General features: G+C 42.8%; 1 protein-coding gene across 2 annotated transcripts in view; it reads left to right on the forward strand.

The window, feature by feature from the left end:
* The window catches only part of LOC148026035 (mediator of RNA polymerase II transcription subunit 7b-like), a 96,852-nt gene extending 74,912 nt beyond the window's left edge, over positions 1–21,940 (forward strand). Inside the window, exons 3-6 of one of the 2 annotated variants that reach the window (XM_087693283.1) lie at positions 18,903–19,069; positions 19,928–20,001; positions 20,130–20,236; positions 21,773–21,940. In XM_087693283.1, coding sequence (XP_087549409.1) covers positions 18,903–19,069; positions 19,928–20,001; positions 20,130–20,193 — 305 coding nt within the window. In that variant the 3' untranslated portion in view covers positions 20,194–20,236; positions 21,773–21,940. Of the gene's footprint in view, positions 1–18,902; positions 19,070–19,927; positions 20,002–20,129; positions 20,321–21,772 lie in introns of those variants that run through there. The other variant, XM_087693282.1, reaches the window with a different exon arrangement.
* Positions 21,941–22,166: the final 226 nt, after the last annotated feature.

Consider the following 22,166-nt stretch of genomic DNA (forward strand, 5'->3'; position numbering starts at 1 on the left):
TCACCAAGTAAGAATTAAAGCCAAGGATGTTCGTAAGACGGCATTTCGTACTAGATATAGGCATTATGATTTTTTGGTGATGCCTTTTGGCCTCACTAATGCACCAGCTACTTTTATGAAGCTGATGAATAGTGTGTTATGGCCCTATCTAGGACACTTTGTAGTAGTCTTCTTGGATGATATCTTGATCTTTAGTAAATTAAGAGAAGAACATTTGGAACATTTACGCTTTAATATTCCAATTGTTAAGAACCCATACCCTTTATGCGAAGAAAACTAAATGTGAATTCTTTGCATAAGAGGTCAAATATTTGGGGCATATTATCTCGAAAGAGGGAATCAAGATGGATCTAGAAAAAGTAAGGGCAATTATTGAATGGCCATCTCCAAGGAACCTGGAAGAGCTGTAGATCTTCCTAGGTCTATCTGGATTTTATTGTAGATTCATTCGAGATTATGTCAAGATAGTTGTTCCAATGACGGACCAACTTAAAGGGAAAGGGAAGAGCTGTAATTGGGGAACAGACCAAAACGAAAGTTTTAAAAAACTTAAGGTAGATATTGCTACAGCTCCAGTACTATTAATTGTGGATCCCAATAAACCATTCATGGTCGAAGCTGATGCCAGTGATAGGGCAGTAGGAGCAGTCTTATTACAAGAGGGTTGACCGGTTGCTTTTGAAAGCAAGAAATTAGACTGTGCAAAACGGAATTATTCCGTCTATGAGAGGGAGTTGTATGCAATAGTACATGCAATGAAGAAATGGAGGCACTATCTGTATGGTGCCAAACTTTTGATCTCGTCGGATCATGAAAGCGTTAAGTGGCTTAATGACCAACTGAATCTATAAGGGCATAAAGCCAGATGGGCCAAACTTTTCCAAGAGTTCAACTATGAGATAAGATATAGAAAAGGAAAGTATAATATAGTGGTTGATGCACTTAGCAGAATGCCCATCATAAACGAATTGAGTTTTATTCAGTTCACTTCCGATTTGCTTGAGTCCTTAAAAGGGAAATGTCAGGTTGATCCGGCATATTCCAACATATGAGAAGCCATAGAAAATGGGGATCCAAATGGAAGAGCCTCCACTGAGGAAGGAACATTTGAGGATGTTCAATAAGCAAATGGAGCATCGGGGGTTGCTCACATGGGATTCAAGTGGAAGAATTTTACCATTGATAATGGTTATTTACTCTATAAGGGTAGGGTATGTGTCTCGAAAGATGATGAAATAAGGTGCCAGATACTCTTTGAGTGTCATGATACCCCTAGTGCGGGACATCCAGGAGTTAATAAGACTTAGTCTTATTAAAAGGTAGTTCTATTGGCCTGGAATGAATAAGGACGTCCTTGAGTATGTGATCAAATGTAATAAATGCCAGGTTAATAAAGCTGAAAGATTGAAAATGGGAGAACTTCTCCATCCATTAGAGATTCCTTCGGGAAAATGGGAGAGTATCTCCATGGACTTTATAGTTGCGTTACCCAGGACACAGAGGGGGCACGACTCTATGTGGGTGATAGTGGATGGGTTAACCAAAATGGCTAGGTTTATTCCAACTTCAACTGATGTTAAAACACCAGAATTGGCTAGATTGTTCATAGAGAACATATATCGATTGTATGGCCTTCTAGCAAATATAGTTTCTGATCGGGATAGAAAATTTGATAGTCAATTTTGGCGTGCTGTATTTAGGAAATTGGATACTAAACTTAGCATGAGTATGGCGGAGCACCTGCAAACTGATGGGCAAACTGAAAGGGTTAACCAAATCCTTGAAGATATGTTGAGAGTATACGTAAGTAAAAGGCAAACTAATTGGGAAAAGTATTTACTGATAGTAGAGTTTGCATATAATAGTGCCAAACACTCTTCCACTGGATATAGTCCATTTATGCTAATGTATGGGTTTCAGCCCAAAGCTCCTCATGCAGTAGGACTGCACAAGGAAAAGGTTCAGGCAGCAAAGGATTTCTTGGAGGATATGAATAGTATGTTAAAATTTGCTCAAGAAAATATTAAGAAAGCTCAAAATCGAGCTAGAGCTTATGCATATCCTTATCGAAGAGACATTTCCTTTGAGGAAGGAGAATTAGTCTATCTTAAAGTGCCTGAACAAACTAAAACCATGAAAATGGGACGATGTCCAAAACTTTCACCCAGGGATTGTGGTCCTTTCACAATACTTAAAAGGGTCAGAGAACAGGCTTACAAGCTTCAAGGATAGTAAAACACATCCAGTTTTCCATGTAAGCAAGCTAAGAAAGAAGCTAGGTGATATGGATAATCTAATCTTAAATGATAACATTGAGGAGCTAATAGGTGACCAATCTATCCCACACGAACCGGAAAGAATTTTAAGTGTTCGTAACAGACGAACGAGGAATACTATTTATCAAGAATATCTAGTAAAATGAAAAGATTGTTCAGAAGAAGCTCAACTTTCCTTTTAAGAGCATTCAAAGTACTCTTATGCTGTCCTGCAATTAGCATGTCATCCACATATAAAACCAGCACAATATGGCCTCCATCATCATTCTTTTTAGCGTATGAGCAGTGATCTGCATGACTGCGTTTAAATCCATGGCTGAGCATAAAGGTATCAAATTTTTGTACCATTGTCTAGGGGCTTGTTTCAGCCCATATAAGTTGCGTTTCAGCTTACAAACCAAATGCTCTTTTCTTGGAATGGCAAATCCTTTTGGCTGCTTCATGTACAGCTTTTTATCCAAGTCACCATGAAGAAAAGCAGTCTTCACATCCATCTGATCCAACTCTAAATCCAAGGATGTAGTGAGAGCAAACAAAACATGGAGCGTAGTCATATTCCCCACTGGTAAAAAGACCTCCTAGAAGTCTATGCCTTCCTTCTGTATATAGCCCTTAGCAACTAGCCGTGCCTTGTACTTGGGCTTCCAATCAATACATTTCACGTTGTAAACCCATTTATTAGGAATTTCTTTCCTATCCTTGGGCAAAGGTACAAGCTCCCATGTGTTATTTGCATATAGAGACTTCATCTCTCTCTGCATAGCAAGCTCCCGCTTTCTCTTGTTTTCACATGACTGTGCCTCTTTAAATGTTTGAGGCTCACTCTCATCAGTCAACAAAATGCAGTCCAAAGATGGCTGAAATCTCTGTGGCTGCCTTCAGACACGTGTAGACCTTCTTACCCAATGATCTGTATAAGCAGGCAGTGGGCCTACATCCTGAGGAATGTGCGCACCATCACCAGGTGGCTGATTTTCAGCATTTTCTTGCTGCTGTAATCTGTTTTTAGCATGTTCTTCTTGCTGTCCTATTTCATCCTGTGCATCAACTTGCTGTCCATGATCTTTTGGCTGTAGCACAATAGATTGCTGCTCATTTTCAGCATCAAAAGGGACAAAACTTTCAGCTAATGGCTGGCTGTTCATGCTGAAATTCGACCTTCTTTTTGTTAAGATCACCATGTGTAGCATTTTTCAACAACTTTGCCTCATTAAATACTACGTCTCGGCTGCGTACTAACTTCCTGCCGTGAGGAAGCCAAACTCTATATCCCATCTCTCCCTCATCTCCATATCCGATGAAGATGTCCTTGATGGATTTCATGTCTAGTTTGGTCCTTTGTTCTACAGGTACGTGCACAAAGATATCACAACCAAAGACATGCAAATGGTCATATGAAGCAGGTTTGCTAGACCAAACCTCTTCAGGAATGCCATTTTCTAATGCACGATTGGGAGAGGGATTGCATACATGAATTGCAATTTGAAGAGCCTCTCCCCAAAACTATTGCGGGAGATTAGCTGTGGACAGCTTGCATCTGACTCTCTCACAAAGTGTGCGATTATATCTTTCAACCACGCCATTTGATGCAGGATTATAAGGGGCTATCAACTCCCTCTTAATGCCTTGCATCTCACAAAACTTGTTAAATTCATTTGAGACATACTCACCCCCATTATTTGTTCTTATGGCTTTCAACTTAAGCTCTTTTTGTATGGTAACAAAAGCATGAAACTTTTTAAAAGCATCCAACACTTCCTTTTTGCTCTTAAGTACATACACCCATGACTTTCTACTGAAATCATCAATGAAAGTAACAAAGTAGTGTGTATCCCTATACGAATTAACAGGCATAGTGCACACATCAGAGTGTACTAAATCAAGAGCATTAGACTTCTTAAGGACACCAGAGTAATAAGAAGACTTCATATGTTTTCCATATAAGTAGTCATTAGTCATTACAAAATTCGAGACCAAAGCCTTTTACATCAAATCTCCCTAAAGAAGAGAGAACTTGAAGGCCTTTCTGACTCATATGACGAAATCTTTTGTGCCAAAGCTCCATGAGTGAATGAACTTCAGCCACAACCAAGAACTTGCCAGGTAATGCTTCACAATGCAAGTAATATAAAGTCTCCCTTTTGTTGTTGTAGTGACCGGGAGACACGAAGATCGAAACAGTCCGTGTTCATTACGCCCAAAGAGATAGAGAGAGTGAGAGAGAGTAGAGTAGAGAGTGTGCACGATTTGTGGATACAATGACGAGTGTACCTCTTTAGGTTTTTAGATAGATATATATGTGTAAGTACAAGTGCTAAGGGTGTGTTCACACCCGAGCACATTTAAAAGGCACGAGGCCTTTATTCCCAATAACCTCCCACCTAAAGGCAACGTGCCTTAAGAGGAGAAAAGAATTAGCTAAGTCTAGGTATGTACAAAGCTGAAATACATATATCTATCCAACTCCCATCATCTGTCGCAATGAGCAAACTGCTCTACTGGAAGACCCTTCGTGAGAAGGTCTGCAGAGTTATCATATGTATGCACTTTGACAAGCTCAATGCTCTTGCTGTCAAGTACATCTCTAATGAAGTGGTACTTTACCTGTATGTGCTTCGTCTTCGCATGAAAGACGGGATTCCGTGCTAGCATGATAGCACTGTGACTATCACAATGGAGAACAGGTAACTCTGTAATGCCAAGACTAGACGTGAAAGCCATAAACCCTCCTTGCATGCCTCGGTGGCAGCCACATACTCTACCTCTGTAGTAGACAATGCAACACACTTTTGTAGTTTGGAGATCCAAGAGACTGTAGTGACAGGTGAGGCATGAAGATTGAGATAGTCGGTGTTCGTTACTCATAGAGAGAGAGAGAGAGCAGAGTAGAGAGTATGCACAATTTGTGGGTACAATGACGAGTGCATCTCTATAGGTTTTTAGATAGATATATATGTGTAAGTATAAGTGCTAAGGGTGTGTTCACACCCGAGCACATTTAAAAGCACGAGGCCTTTATTCCCAACAACCTCCCACCTAAAGGAAATGTGCCTTAAGAGGAGAAAAGAATCAGCTAAGTCTAGGTATGTACAAAGTTGAAATACATATATCTATCCAACTTCCATCATCTGTCGGCAATGAACAAACCGCTTTGCTGGAAGACCCTTCGTGAGAAGGTCTGCAGGGTTATTATTTATATGCACTTTGACAAGCTCAATGCTCTTGCTGTCAAGTACATCTCTAATGAAGTGGTACTTTACTTGTATGTGCTTTGTCTTTGCGTGAAAGACACGATTCCGTGCTAGCATGATAGCACTCTGACTATCACAATGGAGAACAGGTAACTCTGTGATGCCAAGCTCTCCCACGAGACGTGAAAGCCATAAATTCTCCTTGCATGTCTCAGTAGCAGCCAGCTGCCACATACTCTGCCTCTATAGTCGATAATGCAACACAGCTTGGAGATCCAAGAGATTGCTCCTCGTGTGAAAGTAAACACATACCTAGAAGTGGACTTCCTGCAATCCGCATAACCAGCATAGTCTGCATCCGTAAAGCCAACAATAGATGCCTTCTGCTTCCCAAAGCAGATGCACAACTCCTTTGTGCCTTTGAGGTATCTCATAATACCTTTCACTGCATCCCAATGCTTCTTTCCAAGGGTTTCCATGTATTTGCTAACCACTCCCACTACAAAGGCAATGTCAAGACGTGTAGCAACCATAGCGTATATCAAACTACCAACAGCTGAAGTATATGGTATCTTGGCCATTTCAGCCTTCTCATCATCAGATGTAGGGTTGTTCTCTACACTGAGTTTCACATATGAAGACAATGGAATCCCCATCGTTTTCCTCCCCTCCATATTGAAACGTTGCAAAACCTTTTGATCTATCTTTGAGTATTCGCATGCCAAGAATGTGATTTGCATCACTAAGTTCTTTCATGTCAATGTTGCCATGAAGACTTTGCTTCAGTGACTCCAAGGCATGAGTATCCGTGCCAGCAATCAGTATGTCATCAACATACAAAACCAAGATAATCAGGCTGCCATTTGCTGCCTTCTTGGTGTACAAGCAATAATCCACTTGACTTCTATGAAAGCCTTGGGACTGCATGAATGTATCAAACTTATGATACCCTTCTCTTGGTGCTTGTTTTAGCCCATACAAACTCCTTTTGAGTTTACATATCATCTTTTCTTTCCCTTTTTCCACAAACCCTTCAAGCTGCTGCATATATATGTCTTCATGTAGATCACCATGTAAAAACACAGTCTTTACATCCATTTGTATGAGCTCCATATCTTCTCTTGCAACCAAGTCCAAGATGGTTTTCAATGTAGTCATCTTAACTATAGGAGAGAAAATTTCATCAAAGTCAATTCCATGCTCTTGCTTGTACCCCTTTGCAACCAATCTTGCTTTGTACTTTGGTGAGGAACCAGAAGTGACCTTCATTTTGTAAACCCATTTGCATGGAAGTGTTTTCTATCCTTTAGGCAACTGCACCATGTCTCAAGTGCAAATTTTCTCAAGAGATTCCATTTCTGACAACATGGCTTTATACCATTTCTTGCTGTCTTACCTGTCCATTGCTTCCTTGAAACAATATGATTCACCACAGTTTGTTAACATGACATAATCAGCCACATTGTTTGCACTAGGAACAAATCTGTTAGGTTGTCTAGTAGCCCTAGACGATCTCTTAACCCAATGATCATTGTTTGTTGGCTGTTGAGCATTTTCAGCTTGCTGTCTTGGCATTTCAGCCTGCAAATCAGACTTAACAGCTTGCTGTCCTGGCTGTTCTTGCACATATAGTGGCTCATTACCATGGGCAATAGTTGGCTGATCATTTCCAGCATCATTTTTTGCATTTACAGGTTCATTTATAGCTGGTATTTGCTGTTGTACAACGGGCACATTTTGCTGTCCAAAAGGTATTGCTTTCCGGAATGCAACCCTACGGACCTCCTCAATCTTTTCAGGCTGTTTATGCATGCGATCTTCTTGGAAGATAACATCATTGTTGCGTACTACTTTCCTTTTCTCGGGATCCCAAAGTCTTTACCCATTTCACCCTCGTCACCATATCCTAGGAAAATGCATTTATAGGACTTTGGCTTAAGTTGTTACGTTTTTTCGTATGAATGTGCTTAAAAGCCACACAACTAAACACTTTCAGATGAGCATATGAAGGTGGCTTGCCCAACCACGCTTCTTGGGAAACTCCCCTCCCCAAAAACTTGTTTGGTGTGACTAATTAATTAAGTGAACGGCTGTCATAACAGCCTTTGTCCAAAAACCACGGGATGGAAATCTGCGGGTAGCAATGATCCAGATTAGATCCTCACGAGAAGAATAACCAAATTGCTTAAGTTACGAAAAGTTATATTTAAAAATATATAGAATAAGAAATAGATATATCTATTGTAGATAACTTCATTTTTATCAATGCTTCCGTTCGAATTGGTCAGGTAAGGAATAGCGGAAAAGGCTAAACCCTGTAATGAAGCATGAGTCAACATCGTACGGCCTTATCCTGTATGGTCCGATTCTTACTCTTTGCAACTCTATTTTGGGGTGGATTATGAGGGGCAGTGAGCTTCCTCTTCATTCGTTTGCTGTCACAAAATGCCCGAAAAGCCTTGGACACATATTCCCCACCGTTGTCAGAGCGAAGACACTTAAGTGTCTTATCTGTCAATGTTCAATTGGGGATTGACTTTGCAAAAGCTTCAGGCCAGTAGCTCTGCTCTCGCGTCGCCTGCTACCCTCGCCTCCTAATTACTCCCTCACGCTCGAGCCCGTCCTGCTCGTTGCGTGCACTGGTGCCCCCCCTTCCCCGCCTGTGGCTCGTCACCTTGCCTTGCTCGTCCCCCCGCCAGTCGTCCGCTCTGCCTCGCCCTGCCTGTTGCCCCACCTCGCCTTGGCCATCATCTTGCCTGTTGTCCCCCTCCCCCGGCGCGCTTTCCCCGTCTGCAACCTCGGACCCATCCCTAGTAAATACAGCAGTGTTCCCCTCCCTCGCCATTGATTCCCCCATTCTCCTGTTGCTCCCTCCATCTGCAGCCAAACCGCCCCCCCCCCCCCCCCCACTCAAGTAGCACTGTGACATGATTGTTAGTTCTCTCAATAAGGATGCACAATGGAAACCTTTGGTCAGGCGCCGACGCACTGAGCGAGTGCCCCCCAGTCAAACACCTTGTGCGTAGTCCTCTTTGAGGAACAGCTCTTAGCCGTTTGAGCTAAGGAGCTGGAGCTAATGGAAACAACGATTTATGGTCAGATAGTAGGATATTCCCTAGCTAGGGCCCAGCTTCGAGACTGGCTACGCTCTACGTTGCGCATCGGGATAGCGCAGATTGAGGAGGCGGTTCTATTGGGCCAAGGGATCTTCATGGTCCGGCTTAGCTCGGCGGACGCAACTCGCGAGTTACTCGTCAGTTCACCATATGCTTCCATGAAGGGGGTCATACACATGGTCCCTTGGTACAGGGGCTTTACTTTGGAGGCATTTGCACTCCACAATAGGTTTCTTCGGCACCCGATCACTCTTCTTTTCCCTGGCCTGGCGATTGTGTATCGCCAATTAGTGGAAGACTTTGGAAGGCTTTTCGGCACTATCCTTCCCGCGTCCTTCGTGGATGCAGTGACAATTGCAGGAGTCCCAAAGGTACGGGTGGCAGTGAAAGAGGTCAAGAATATTCCACAGTTCCTAGAGATTGGGGCGGGTGGGCACTCCTTTAGGTAGCAGGTCATTGTGACGGGGCAGCCAAGGCAGTGCCTGCACAGTCACGACTTTGGGCATCAGGCAACAGGTTGCACGCGTTTCGGAGCCAAGGTGGATCCACTGATAGGCCCACAGGTGGACGTTGATGGCTTCACATGGGTCCAGAGACGACAGAGAGGGAGAAGGCAGGGGCGGTGCAGCCTGCGTCTCAGACCCAGCCTCGGCAGCAGGGAGTAGGTGGGTGTGTGACGCCTCCTCGGCAGAGCACTCCATAGCCCCCTCCTACCCCTCCAACCCGACAGGTCTGTAGTCCCCCCACATCCACCACTCGTGCCACAAAATACCTCTCCTAAGTCCCCACAGCCCCCACACCCACCTCCCTCCACATCCTAGGCGCAGCACCTTCCCCCCCCCCCCCCCCCCCCAACAACTGACCCTTGCCCACAATCCCCCACTTCCAAGACCACCATCCCCCCCCACACCTGCCATGTACTTCTGTCCACCTCACCATCCCTTGATCATCCTCCCCCCACTACCTCCCCTACCAAGCACCTCCCCTGATCCGCACTTGGTTCAGGCGATCCCCCCTAGACCCACCCCTCCACCTCCCACAGGAGGTGATGAGCCACACACACCTACATCCTCTTCGCACCAGCAGTCCTCCCCCTCCTATACAGCCACCAACTCATCCACCCCTGCTGCCCGTCACACCTTCCCGAGACAAGCACACGTGTCGCCACATGAGTTCTTCCATAGTGGCCCATGGTCCTACTTGAGAGTTGCGGAGCGCGGAGAGTTTCCACTACCTCTAGATGTGGGGATCTTCGTGGTTCATAAGTCAAGGAGGGGCAAGGTCCATCTACTAGCACCACCGGATGGACCAAACTACGCCTTTTCTCTTCAATCCTTCCACTCAGGGGAGTGGACAACGACCCAGATAGAGGAAGAGTTGAAGAGTCAGGTGGTGGACCATACCTCCCAGTGGACAGGAGAAGAAGGACTAGCACTGTTTGCACAACAGTGGCCTGGTTGCATGATGGACATTAACTGGTGGGCTGGTGCCGAGGTCCCTCACCTGAGCATTATCTTTTGAGCCCCTCCACAGTGGAGAGCTCCGAGGGATGTGATTGAGTGGCCCCTGGCATAGGCGGCCCATTTTTACCATTGCACAGAGTCTCAACTCTCAGTATGGTTAATAGATGAATTGATAGTATCACTTGGAACTTCTATCATCCTGTTGGTCTGGCCAAGGGCTACCATGGGGGAATGGAGCTCGCCGTCCAGACCGGTGATAAAGCGTACCTGCATGCCTCATAACTCCTCGTTATCAGCAGTCTCCACACGGAACAGATGCCTATTTGGGCAGCCACAGGTTTTCCCATGAGCTTACACCTTGCATCCTGGAATGTGAATAGCCTTCACTACAGTGGAGTACGTGGTTCCAAGAAATTGATTGTTCGGCAGGAGTTGCAGCCTGCCCTTGCCGGACGGATCGACATCTTACTTCTACAGGAGCACAAGCTCACCCCCACCCAGGCCCAGTAGGTAGGAAAGATACTTCCAAGCAGCTCGCACACTTACTGGGAGCACGCTATAGGTGCCCACGGTAGGAGTGGAGGCGTATGCACCTCTATTGGTCCGAGTCTTACGGCTTGTGTTTGAGACCACGGGACGATAGTGACAGGGAGGGTGCTATGGATTAGATTGGATATAGGGGACTCGTGCCTTAGAGTCCTTAATATCTATGCCTCTACGGAGGTTAGGGCACGCAGCAGGTTCTGGGTGGAGATTGCAGGACTCCTAGAGGTGGACTCTTGGATTGTTGGAGGAGACTTCAACAACCTGGAGGCTTTGGAGGACCAGCAGGGCAGAGGGAGAAACTATCAGGGCATGGTCGGGGAGGAGCAGGAGGCATGGGAGGTGTTTCCACTGGCAGTAGGAGCACGCGATGCTTGGAGAGACCCTGCCTTCCACAGGAGGGAGAGGTCGTTGGACTTCTCTTGGGGATACAGGCGGCTAGGTGGAGTCCTGTTGGAGCGGTTGGACAGGTTTTATGTGGGAGAGTGGGGAGGCTCTCGGGGAGGCCAGATTGGGCAATTGGTGGGCACCACGTTGTCCGATCATTGCCCGGTTCTCCTGACACTAGATCCCCTAGCATCTGCCCTAGATTCACAATCTTGTCCCGAATCCCTAACTCGATCTACAAGGAGGAGGAGGTGACGAGACAGATAGAGCAGATTTGGACCAAAGAGTAGGGCAGGAGGGGCCAGATCGTGGAGAAGGTTGCAGAGGCCCTAGCTGAGTCGAGCAGAATCTGCCACTCATTGTTTGCTAGCTGTTGAGCATTTTCAGCTTGCTGTCTTGGCATTTCAGCCTGCAAATTAGCATTAACAGCATGCTGTCTTGGCCGTTCCTGCACATGTAGTGGCTCATTATCATGGGCAATAGCTGGCTGATCATTTCTAGCATTATTTTCTGCATTTACAAGTTCATTTACAGCAGGTATTTGTTGTTGTACAACAGGCAAATTTTGCTGTCCAAAAGATATTGCTTCCCAGAATACAACCCTACAGACCTCCTCAGTCTTTTCGGGCTGTTTATGCATGCGATCTTCCCGGAAGATAATATCATTGCTGTGTACTACTTTCCTTTTCTCGGGATCCAATAATCTATATCCCATTTCACCTTGTCGCCATATCCTAGGAATATGCATTTACAGGACTTTGACTCAAGTTTGTTGCATTTTTCTTTACGAATGTGTACAAAAGCCTCGCAGCCAACAACTTTCGGGTGAGCATATGAAGGTGGCTTGCCCGACCATGCTTCTTGGGAAACTCCTCTTCGCAAAGATCTGTTTGGTGACTGATTAATTAAGTGTATGACTGTCATAACAGCCACTGCCCAAAAACCATGGGGTAATGCAGCATGAGATAGTATCATACGGACCTTATCCTGTATAGTCCTTTTCATACGCTTTGCAGCTCCATTTTGGGGTGGATTATGAGAGGCAGTGAGCTCCCTCTTTATCCCTTTGCTGTCACAATATGCTTGAAAGGCCTTGGACACATATTGCCCACCATTATTAGAGCGAAGACACTTGAGTGTCTTATCAGTTTGATTTTCAACCAATGCCAAGAATTTTTTAAACTTGTCTAGCACTTCATTCTTGCTACGAACAGGATAAACCCATATCTTCTGTGTAGCATCATCGACAAAGGTGACAAAATATTTCTTTCCTGCTAAAGGTAATCATGGTATCTGACATACATCTGAATGTACTAAATCTAGAGGAAAAGATTTCAGCAAAAGAGACTTTTTTTGAGACATCTGTGCTTGCTTATCATAAATACAATGATCACAATGCTCAAAATTAGCATAACGAAGACAAGGTAAGTAACTCAAACGAGAAAGCACTTTCGTTTCTGTTTGAGTCACGTGTTCTAACTGGCCATGCCACAAAGAAACGCTTGGCTGCTCAGTCACGGCAAACAACATGATCACTCACACTAGATACATGGAGAGAATACAAAGTATCACTTTTACAACCTCTGGAAATCAATCTAGATCCCTTGTAGATCTTTCATTTTCCATCACCAAAGGTGGTATGAAAACCATTATCATCTAGCTACCCTGTGTTAATCAAGCTCTTCTTGAGCTGAGGTACATGCCGTACATTCTGAAGGGTGAAGACAGAGCCATGTTGAAACTGTAACTGCACACTGCCAATACCTGCAATGTCACATGCATAGTTGTCCCCAAGATGGACGACACTATGTCGATTCCTTGTATAGGCAGAGAATGACTCTCGATGAGGGGTGACATGAAAGGAAGCACCTGAATTGAGAATCGAAGTATGCATGTCATCATCTGTATCTACAAGTAAAGCATGTGCACCAAAGTGTGAAGAGACCAAAAGTCTGTGATTCCCACTGTCACTGTCATGAGTGACTACATTCACCTCTTCAATTTTGACACTACTCTTCTTGGGTTGACCCTCTTTCTCTTCCTTGCTATCATCTGTCTTCTTGTCCTTTCCTTTCTCTTTCTTTCATTTGTAGCAGTCAAGTTTAAAGTGACCCTTCTTGCCACAATGATGGCATTCAACATCTTTGCCACATGATTTACTGCGTCCATTGCTATCAAATTTGTATTTCTGCTGTGATCTACCCCTAGTATGCAAAGCACTAGAAGACTTACTGGATGCATTTTTCTGCCGATTCATTTCTTCCATGAGTAGAGCACTCTCTACATCAGCATAGAAAAGAATCGCATTGGAATTGCTCAGAGCAGCCTTGAATGTATCCTAACTCTCTGGAAGAATGCAAAGCAAGAGCATAGCCTTAAATTCTTCATCAATCAAGAACTTCAAGGCAACCAGTTGGCTGAAAATGGAGTTGAACTCAAGCGAGTAGAGATTGCTGTACCCTCTTTCATATGCAAATCCATAAGCTTTTTCAGCCAATACACTTTGCTTGCAGCACTTTTCTGTGTATACAGTTCTTCCAGTCGAGTCCATATAGCATATGCAGAATCCAAACCTTCAATGTTAAACAACAACGCATCAGAAATCGATAGCTCGATGGTTGAGCGTGGAAGCTCATTTAACTCATCCCAATCTACCTGTTCCATGTCTGTGGGCTTTGCCCCTTTGATTTTAATCGGCTTTGCTTGCTTCTTTTGCAACAGGATATTTGTAGCACTGTTTTTGCCAAACTGCAAAGTTATGTGCTCTTTCAAGCTTCTTTATGTGTATGAGATTACTGCTGTCATTGTTGCGAGCGATGATTTTCAGCCTAAATGTGAGCAAAACATTTCAGCAAATGCAACCCAAACTGTCACACAAGTGACCAAGGTAGAAACAAGTACCAACCAGTAATAAATGACCACGTAGAAGCAGAGATTTCAGATCTGTAATTACATTTTTAGAAGCACCAAACCATGTGTTGCAGCATTCCACAATTGATTACAGCTATTCGAAGGGCATGTACATCACATTACATGAGAAATCTCAAATTTTAGTTGCAATTTCTGTTGTACATGTACCCATGGGCATAAAATTTGATATGCACAGTCAAAAAACTTCAAAATTTTTGTGCTCAAAGTATCAACTACACATTTGCATTTTTTCTATCATGCATAGAACATGCCAATTTTGTCAAAATAGAGCAATTTCAACCCCCACATTTTCCAATTGTTGGATGTCCAAATTGCATGGAATTGAGCCTGCATATAGATAAAAGGACGAAATGGTGCATAAATTTTGCCCAAACTGCAAAAGCCCCAAAGTGCACGGGGTCCAATATGCATCAATGTCGAGAAATTGGGTAAATTTCAGCCTAATTTTGCATGTACATGAAAAGCCTCAAATGTCGGGGACAAAATGTCACAAATTTTTGCAATTTTTGAGACAGATGTCACTGTTTTGTCTTGCTCGTGTCAAATCTAGACAAATCTCCAAATTTTCCAAGTCTTGTGTGCACTAATCTCAGTGAAATTGAAAGAATTTCACTAAAATGTGAAAAGCCCCAGACATCATGGGCAAATGTGCAGTGATTTTGCAATTTTTGAGTCAGATTGTCCAGTTCTATGTTAAGGTCTCCAAATCCAGGAAAAGCCCTAATTTTCTGGGCCTAAACGTGCAAAAATTTGCACACTGTGCTTGCGCGTGCGAACACCCGGAGGAGAGGAGGTAAAAGCAAACTCAAAATTTTTGAAGAAAAAGGAGAAGACTTGTGGGTCAACGGCCGTTCAGGTTTGTGACCTGTCGCGCTTGCCAAATTGCTGTCCACTGGTTGCCCGCTAAAGTCATCCCGTCCGTTGGTCACCCGTCAATTGCTGCCCGTCACGGTTTTGCACAAGTCAGCTACCTTGCAGGCGTCGTCTGTCAGCTCGCCTCTAGTCATGTTACGCGACCGATGCCCCGTTGGTCTTATCTCCTTGCTGGAGCCTCATGTGGCGCCTGTCGGCTGTCCACGATGCCTGACAACCTGTCCACAATGCTTGATGATCTGCTCGCCTGTGACAACTCTTGCTCGCCTGTTGACTGTCGACTGTTGCTCATCAAGTCCACTTGGGACTCCTGCAATACCTAAGTTGTATCTTGCTTGCTCTAATACCAGTTTGTAGTGATCGGGAGGCACGAAGATTGAGACAGTTGGTGTTCGTTACGCACAGAGACAGAGAGAGTGAGAGAGAGCACAATAGAGAGTATGTACGATTTGTGGGTACAATGACGAGTATATCTCTTTAGGTTTTTAGATAGATATATATGTGTAAGTATAAGTGCTAAGGGTGTGTTCACACCCGAAAGGTGCGAGGGCTTTATTCCCAACAGTTGCCTTTAACAATTAGCATAGAGCCCTTATGGACCTTCCAAGATCCACCACCAAAGGTAGTAAAATACCCTTTAGCATCAAGTTGTCCAACTAATAGTAGACTTTTCTTTATGCCAAGTATGAATCTGACATCCTGCTAAATCAGCTCTTGGCCATTTTCAAGGGGCAAGTGAATGGTGCCAATATCCTCTATCTCATATGCATAGTTATTAGCCAAGTAAACCTTGCCTAGGCAACTGTAGTGTATTCAGAAAATCACTCCAAAGAGGGGGTAACATGAAAAGAGGCACCGCTGTCCACTATCCATGATTGTGACAGCCCGTCATGAGCTGAAAGTAAGGCATCAATTACCTCGTTTTTGGTGATGTGCATATCACCTGCTGCTGCCATAATATCTGCATCATTACATGAGGCTACAACAAGTATCTCTTGAGTGTCAAGAAGCTCTTCAATGACCACAATAGATACAAAATTTGCCTTTGCAACTTCTTTTGAGGAAGAGCTGTCATTATCCTTCTTTTTCTTACCCTGCTGTTTCTTTCTTTCTTGCTCTTTCTTGAAGTACCGGCAATCGGGCTTTTTATGCCCTTTACGTCCACACTGATAGCATGTGACATCTTGCTGTTTGCCCTTGCTTTTGCTTCTGCTTTTGCCTTTACTGGCTGCATTACCCCTCTTTTCAGATTTGCCTCTTACGTGGTAAGCTAAGCCACTGCTTTCACCACTAGAATTTCTTCTGATTCCTTCATTAAGGATTGAACCTCTAACACTATCAAAAGTCAAAGCAGGGTTATTGCTAAGTGACACAACCAAAGATTCCCAGCTGTGAAGCAAAGTCATCAATAAGAAAATAGCTTTCAATTTATCATCGAAAGCCGCTAAACTAGAGTCCTACAATTGACTCAAAACCCTTGTGAAGGCACTCAAATGCTCAGATATTAGTTTAGACTCATCCAACTCCATGTTCACAAGTTTACGCATAAGATGCACTTGATTCACAGGAGTTGTATTTTCATAAGTGTCTCTAAGCTTTTTCCATATAGCATAACCTGTAGCAAGACGCTTGATGTCTGTAAGTACATCATCAGACATTGCCATCTTAATGTATGCAATGGCCTTCTTGTTAAGTCTAACCCAATCCACATCTGCCATAGTTGTAGGCCTAGTCTCTAGGAGAGCATCTTCATAGTCCTTGAGAAACAAAATGCCTTGCATCCTATCCTTCCACAAGTCAAAGCCAGTGCCATCAAACCTCTTGATTTCAAAGAGGGATTTAGTGTCACTGCTGCAGGAAGTATTTGCAGCCATTTTTCAGCAATACTCCAGAAATTCAATGCTGCAATTAATGACAGCAAAAATGAGCTGAATATTCAGCTGATTTCACCCCAAATTTTCAGTAAATGATGGCAAGATTCAGTCCAAGTACATGTACAGCGGTAGAACGAATGACTTTCAGCATTCATTAAATGCATACATCACTGCCAAGTAACTCCCACTTCAGCAATATCACCAGAAAAAAAAAAACATCTGTAACAATCCCAAATCTGCAAATGATCACTAAGATTGTTGCAATATGAATAATCAGCAATACATCAACTCAAGAGGAGTTGCCCAACATGTGTATTGCATACATATGTGCTCATATCAACTTCTGATACACAAAACACCAAGAAATCTCTGCAATTTCTCCAAAATCGCACAAGCGGGAGATAAAATGCTCAAATCACTCTGCTTATGACAACAAGATTGCTTCAGCAATATTCCCAAAGTGCATTTCACGCATCAACTTTGCCAAAGTCCACAGATTTTAGTAAAAGCCCCAAAATTTCACTATCAAATCTGCCCAATTGCATTACTACATGTTCCTGAGAGCATAAACCGGGCCAATTTAGCAAAATTTCACAAAATTTTGCAAAAGCCCCAAAATTTCCGGGTCCAAGTGTGTACGAATGCCAGCCAATCTGACTCAGCTGAACAAAATTTCACCAATACAGCAAAAGCCCCAAATTTTATGGGTCCAATGTTGAGAAATTTTACTCAAATGAGCAAAGTTTCACTAAATTGGGCGAAATCCCCAATTTAAACACACAATGCTTGCAATTTCTGATGTAGATGCCTCAATTATGCTTGAACAACACTAAATCTGGAAAAACCCCAAATTTTTGGGCATAAATCTGCACAAATCTGAGCTCTGTTCCTCTAGCGCGGTACCCTTGTTAAGAGGAAGGGGTTAACTTTGAAATTAAAGAAATTTTTGATTTCTTTTTATTAAAAAGAAACTGATGAAAAAGGGGGGGGAGGGGATCCGTTGGCCCTGCCCCGAGGGCTGTCATCGCCTGCCAGCGCCTGGTCCCAATCATCACGCTGGACATGAACTCCAGTCGTCTGCCCTGTGCCACCTGTTACAGGCAGCCGCCCGTCAATTCATTCACTGCCGTCATTGCCGTCACGTTGGACTTGCCGCCTGGTCGTCTGACTGTCACCTGGACTGTTCACTGCCTGGACTGTTCGTCACCACGCAACAAGTCACCTGCACATGCTGCAGTGTCACTTGTGACTTGAGTATTGCCTATGAGCTGCCAACTACTCGTCTCCTTTTGGTGGTCTCGAGAAGCGCGCGAAGCCTTAAGCTCTGATACCAGTTTGAAGGGAAGAGAGTGCGCAATGAAGTGCGAGATGGAGGCGTGAACAGCAGGGCTGAGAGTTAGAGAGAGTGAACGCAAAGATAGGTGTACTAGATTGTGATGGTACACAAAGAATAAAAGAATGTATTTATATGTTAGGGTACAATAAGGGTGTGTTCACACCTGTATGACTATATACACGAAGACGAAGGGACTTTACACCCAACACTGTACTTTGTTGTACGGTTGTGTTTGTTATTTGTAGATGAGTATTTCTTTACACTTGTTGATTCTTATCAAGGAGGAAAAACTGAGTGGTCAATTGGACAAGCCCGGACTTGCATGAACACACCATGTGAACATAGGTCCCCATTTAACTGCTAATTCATCACCTTTGGGACAACATAGTCTTGTGTCCTCATTATGGTCAGCATCGAGTTCGTTGTGTTTGCATATAGTCTGCTATGAAGTAATTCTTCATGGATTGCTTGGCACGGGTTTTTCTCTGAAATTTGACTTCTTACTATTGTACCTGTTATGCACAAATTCTTCATCATGAAAACATCACCATATTCATACCAAAAAACATACTGTAACTTCAGCTCTGTCGTACATTAATGTACTCATAATCATGGCAGCACCAAAGGCAACTTGTTGCTGTCTTAGACTGAGTGTAAGGCTTACAGAAGCAAGTTTTCAGCCTTATTAGCACTCCCAGGTCTATATATTCACATAAGTTTGCATGCGTGTGCGATTAAATGATAAAGGTCACTCGAGTGTGATTTTGAAAGTTTCATGCAGGTGAAACTGGAACTGTGCTTGGTCCCTATTATGGAAACATTGTATGTTTTTTTGCAGATTACAAAAAAGAGCTGAAGACCTTGAACAGAGAGTTGGTATTTCAAATTGAAAGGTTGTATGTTTTTTTGCAGATTACAAAAAAGAGCTTAAGACATTGAACAGAGAGTTAGTATTTCAAATGCTAGAGCTTGCAGATGTACTGGTTGAAAGGCCTTCACAATATGCACGCCGGGTGGAGGATATATCTCTTATCTTGCGGAACATGCATCATCTCTTAAACTCAATCCGGCCTCATCAGGCAAGTTCATTGTTTGTGCTCTGTTCTGTTAACTGTTATATTCTGTAAATCAGTATTCAAAAGGAGCCCTTGGGCCTTTCCAAAACAGCCTGTATTCTATCCATGTGTTTGTTTTGGTTCTGAGCTGTTTGGATTCATGGTCCTCAGCTTCCTGTTTTACCTAGATGTAATTTGTTACAAGGGTTTTGTATTAGCAGATTCCACTGGTACAGGTATAGACAAATGTGATGGGACTCAAATAGACTTTGATCTTAGATTGTGAGAATCCTTAAGCTAGAGAGGGATGCAGGGAGAAATGTACATCAGGATGCTGAAAATGTTTTACTCAAGGTAGCTAATTGGATAAACGAAATCAGAGTGCAATAGCATGTATTCATGTGCTGCAGGAGATATAACAATCTAACACTAGCTGCCAAGCTTTAGAGGGGGCCAAATGCAGAGCTTTATAGTCAGCAGGCATGGATGTGAGCCTCAAACCTACTGGTTTACCCTCTGAAATAATCCATACCTCTGTATATTGGTTATTCATATAGGACATTTGTATCTTTTCAAATCGACTCATGGATGGGTTGAAAAGTTTCAGTGAGGTCATTTAAGTCACAAGCAGCATGAGTGCTCTGTTAGTCAACCTCTTGAACCTCAGTTGGATCCAGCATATACCAACTGACTTTACATAGACTTTCTGGTCTTGCCCAATTTCAAATCTGGTAGGGATCTTCCTCCATCATAGTTTTGGTACTTGCTGCCAGGGATCTTAGAAACCTTTCAAAGTTTGGTTATGTTTGTGCTTGCTGTTTTTTAATGGTTTGGCTTCCATTGTTTGGATCACAATTTTCTAGTGAATATGTATGTTGGCAGGCAAGGGCAACACTTATTCATATCCTAGAATTGCAAATACGGAGGAGAAAACAAGCTATTGAAGATATAAAAAGGTAATCCTGTAAAACTCTACCAGAGTCTGTTTCAACTGTCCTTTCTACATGAAAAAAATGTTATATTCAGAGTCCCTGTTTCACGTGTGGCTGCTGGTTTGGAGTCCTAATTTTATCTGTTTGTCCAGGAGAAGAGAAGATGCACGTGTTTTGTTGAAGGATTCAGTATCAGTTTTAGAACATCAGTCATGATAAGCATACCCAAATGGCTGGGCTGGATTATGGAAAATACATGGTACTTGCTATAATGATGTTGCCAAATGTGTAAAGATTAGAAATGCCATCTATATCATGAAGGCTCTCAGTGTTGTTTATTGTTTCTCAGCTGGTAGGATCAAATTGTGATTTGTACATGAATGTGGATGTTATGCGTCTGCAATGTCCCAGATTGTCTAGACAAGTCTACACAAGTAAGAGGTCGTTTAAAAATTATGCTTTCCAGGGCAACTAGCAACCAAACAATCAAAAATGCAAGGTCAGACCTGCAAATGAAATGATGGACATACCTCCTATGCTCTAATAGGTACAATGGTCAGGTATAAGCTAGATGGTAGAATGATGCATAGGGACAAAACGAAGCATAAACACAGAACACAAGGTACATGGAATGGATTTCATCATTAGATACAATAGCTTGCACTTTAGTGAAGAGGGATGAACAATGGTAGCCCCCAATCTACAGTAAGGACAGTAGCTTCACACCCAATGCCTCTTCAGTGACATGCCAAAATGCGGAGGGAGATATTAGAGGTAAAAAATGGGCCTATGAGACAATCATGTACAATGGATGTACAATGGGTAGTAATCATCAAACATGGTGTATCATGCAAGGTGTAATATGTAATATACATTGCAAAGCAATGGAAAATACAATGTCAATGTAGGGATGAGAGGATGGATGGATGGCTAGCTATGTGGTTGAAATGATGGGTTGTTGTATGTATCAAGAATACAACCATGTGGGACAATCTTGTCTAGCTGAATCTAGTTAGCATTAGAGGGTATAATATATCATATATGCTTGTGCTTAGATGCCTACATTTATCTTGATACTTGTACACCTATACATTGTAAAAGTTCCCATGCTTCTCTCTCTCTCTCTCTCTCTCTCTCTCTCTCTCTCTCTCTCTCTCTTTTCACCTTTCAATTGGTATTAAAGCGTGCATTCAAGGAGCTTAGTCAATATTCACTTCAGCCTTGGAAGAGAGTTTCATTCATAACTTTTATGTCAGTCACCCATTGAGGTATGCCTTAGTCCTGTCCCTCCCTAGATTACTTCTACATATTCGAGCTTGATCTAGACCTCTTGGATTATTTTAGCTTCTCATAGTTTCTCAATAAGAAGTAGAGGAGCTAGCAAAGGCCCTAGGATAGCCCATGTTTTTTACACTAGATTTGGATTGATTTGCCCTTGGCTCCTTGCTCATATTTACTACTTCAATTACTATTGAAGTCATTTTCTATTTATTGGGTGTCTTCTATGGACTCTTGGACTCTGTTTTAAGTACTCTTGGAAGAGGTATAGCTTAGCCATTGATTCATAGTTTAAGGTAGGTTTTTGTTTAGTGTTTGGGATAGCATATATTTGATTGTTTAATGCTTTGTTGATGCTTATGGGGAAAGTTTATGATGCTTGGATGATGTATTGATGCTTAAGAAAGTTTCTTAAATTGATTAGAGATTGTTTAGCTTAATATTTGGAAGGTTTATTGTTATTATACCTTGTGGGTAGCAAGCATACACAGAATGCTCATGCATTTGATGCCTATAGGCTTACAAGGTATGCCACATGGTTGTACTGATGAGTTGCCATTGATACATATGTATGGATATGCTTATGTTGAGCCTTGAGCCTTGATATTGAGCTCAGATGTTTACATACTTGAAGTGATTACTTGCTTTGGAGCTTTATTAATTATGAGCTTAATCACTTATATCATGCATATGCTCTTGTATGTATATTTGATGCTTCTTGGATTTTTGGATGTTATGCCACTTCTATCTTGAGCTTGCATTGCTCTTTATTATTTTCGATTTTGTTCTAGTGGGAGTACTTTGACATTTTCATTGCAAAGCTTGGCTTATTAAAGATAGTGAAAGTCTCTTGTTTATATATATATATGCTCAATTGGCCTATGTATACATTGTCCTTGCAAACTTTGATT

The sequence above is a fragment of the Lygodium microphyllum genome, chromosome 14 (assembly GCF_053477565.2).
Source record: "Lygodium microphyllum isolate KBCC chromosome 14, Lygodium_microphyllum_v1.1.10, whole genome shotgun sequence".
NCBI classification, from domain to species: domain Eukaryota; kingdom Viridiplantae; phylum Streptophyta; class Polypodiopsida; order Schizaeales; family Lygodiaceae; genus Lygodium; species Lygodium microphyllum.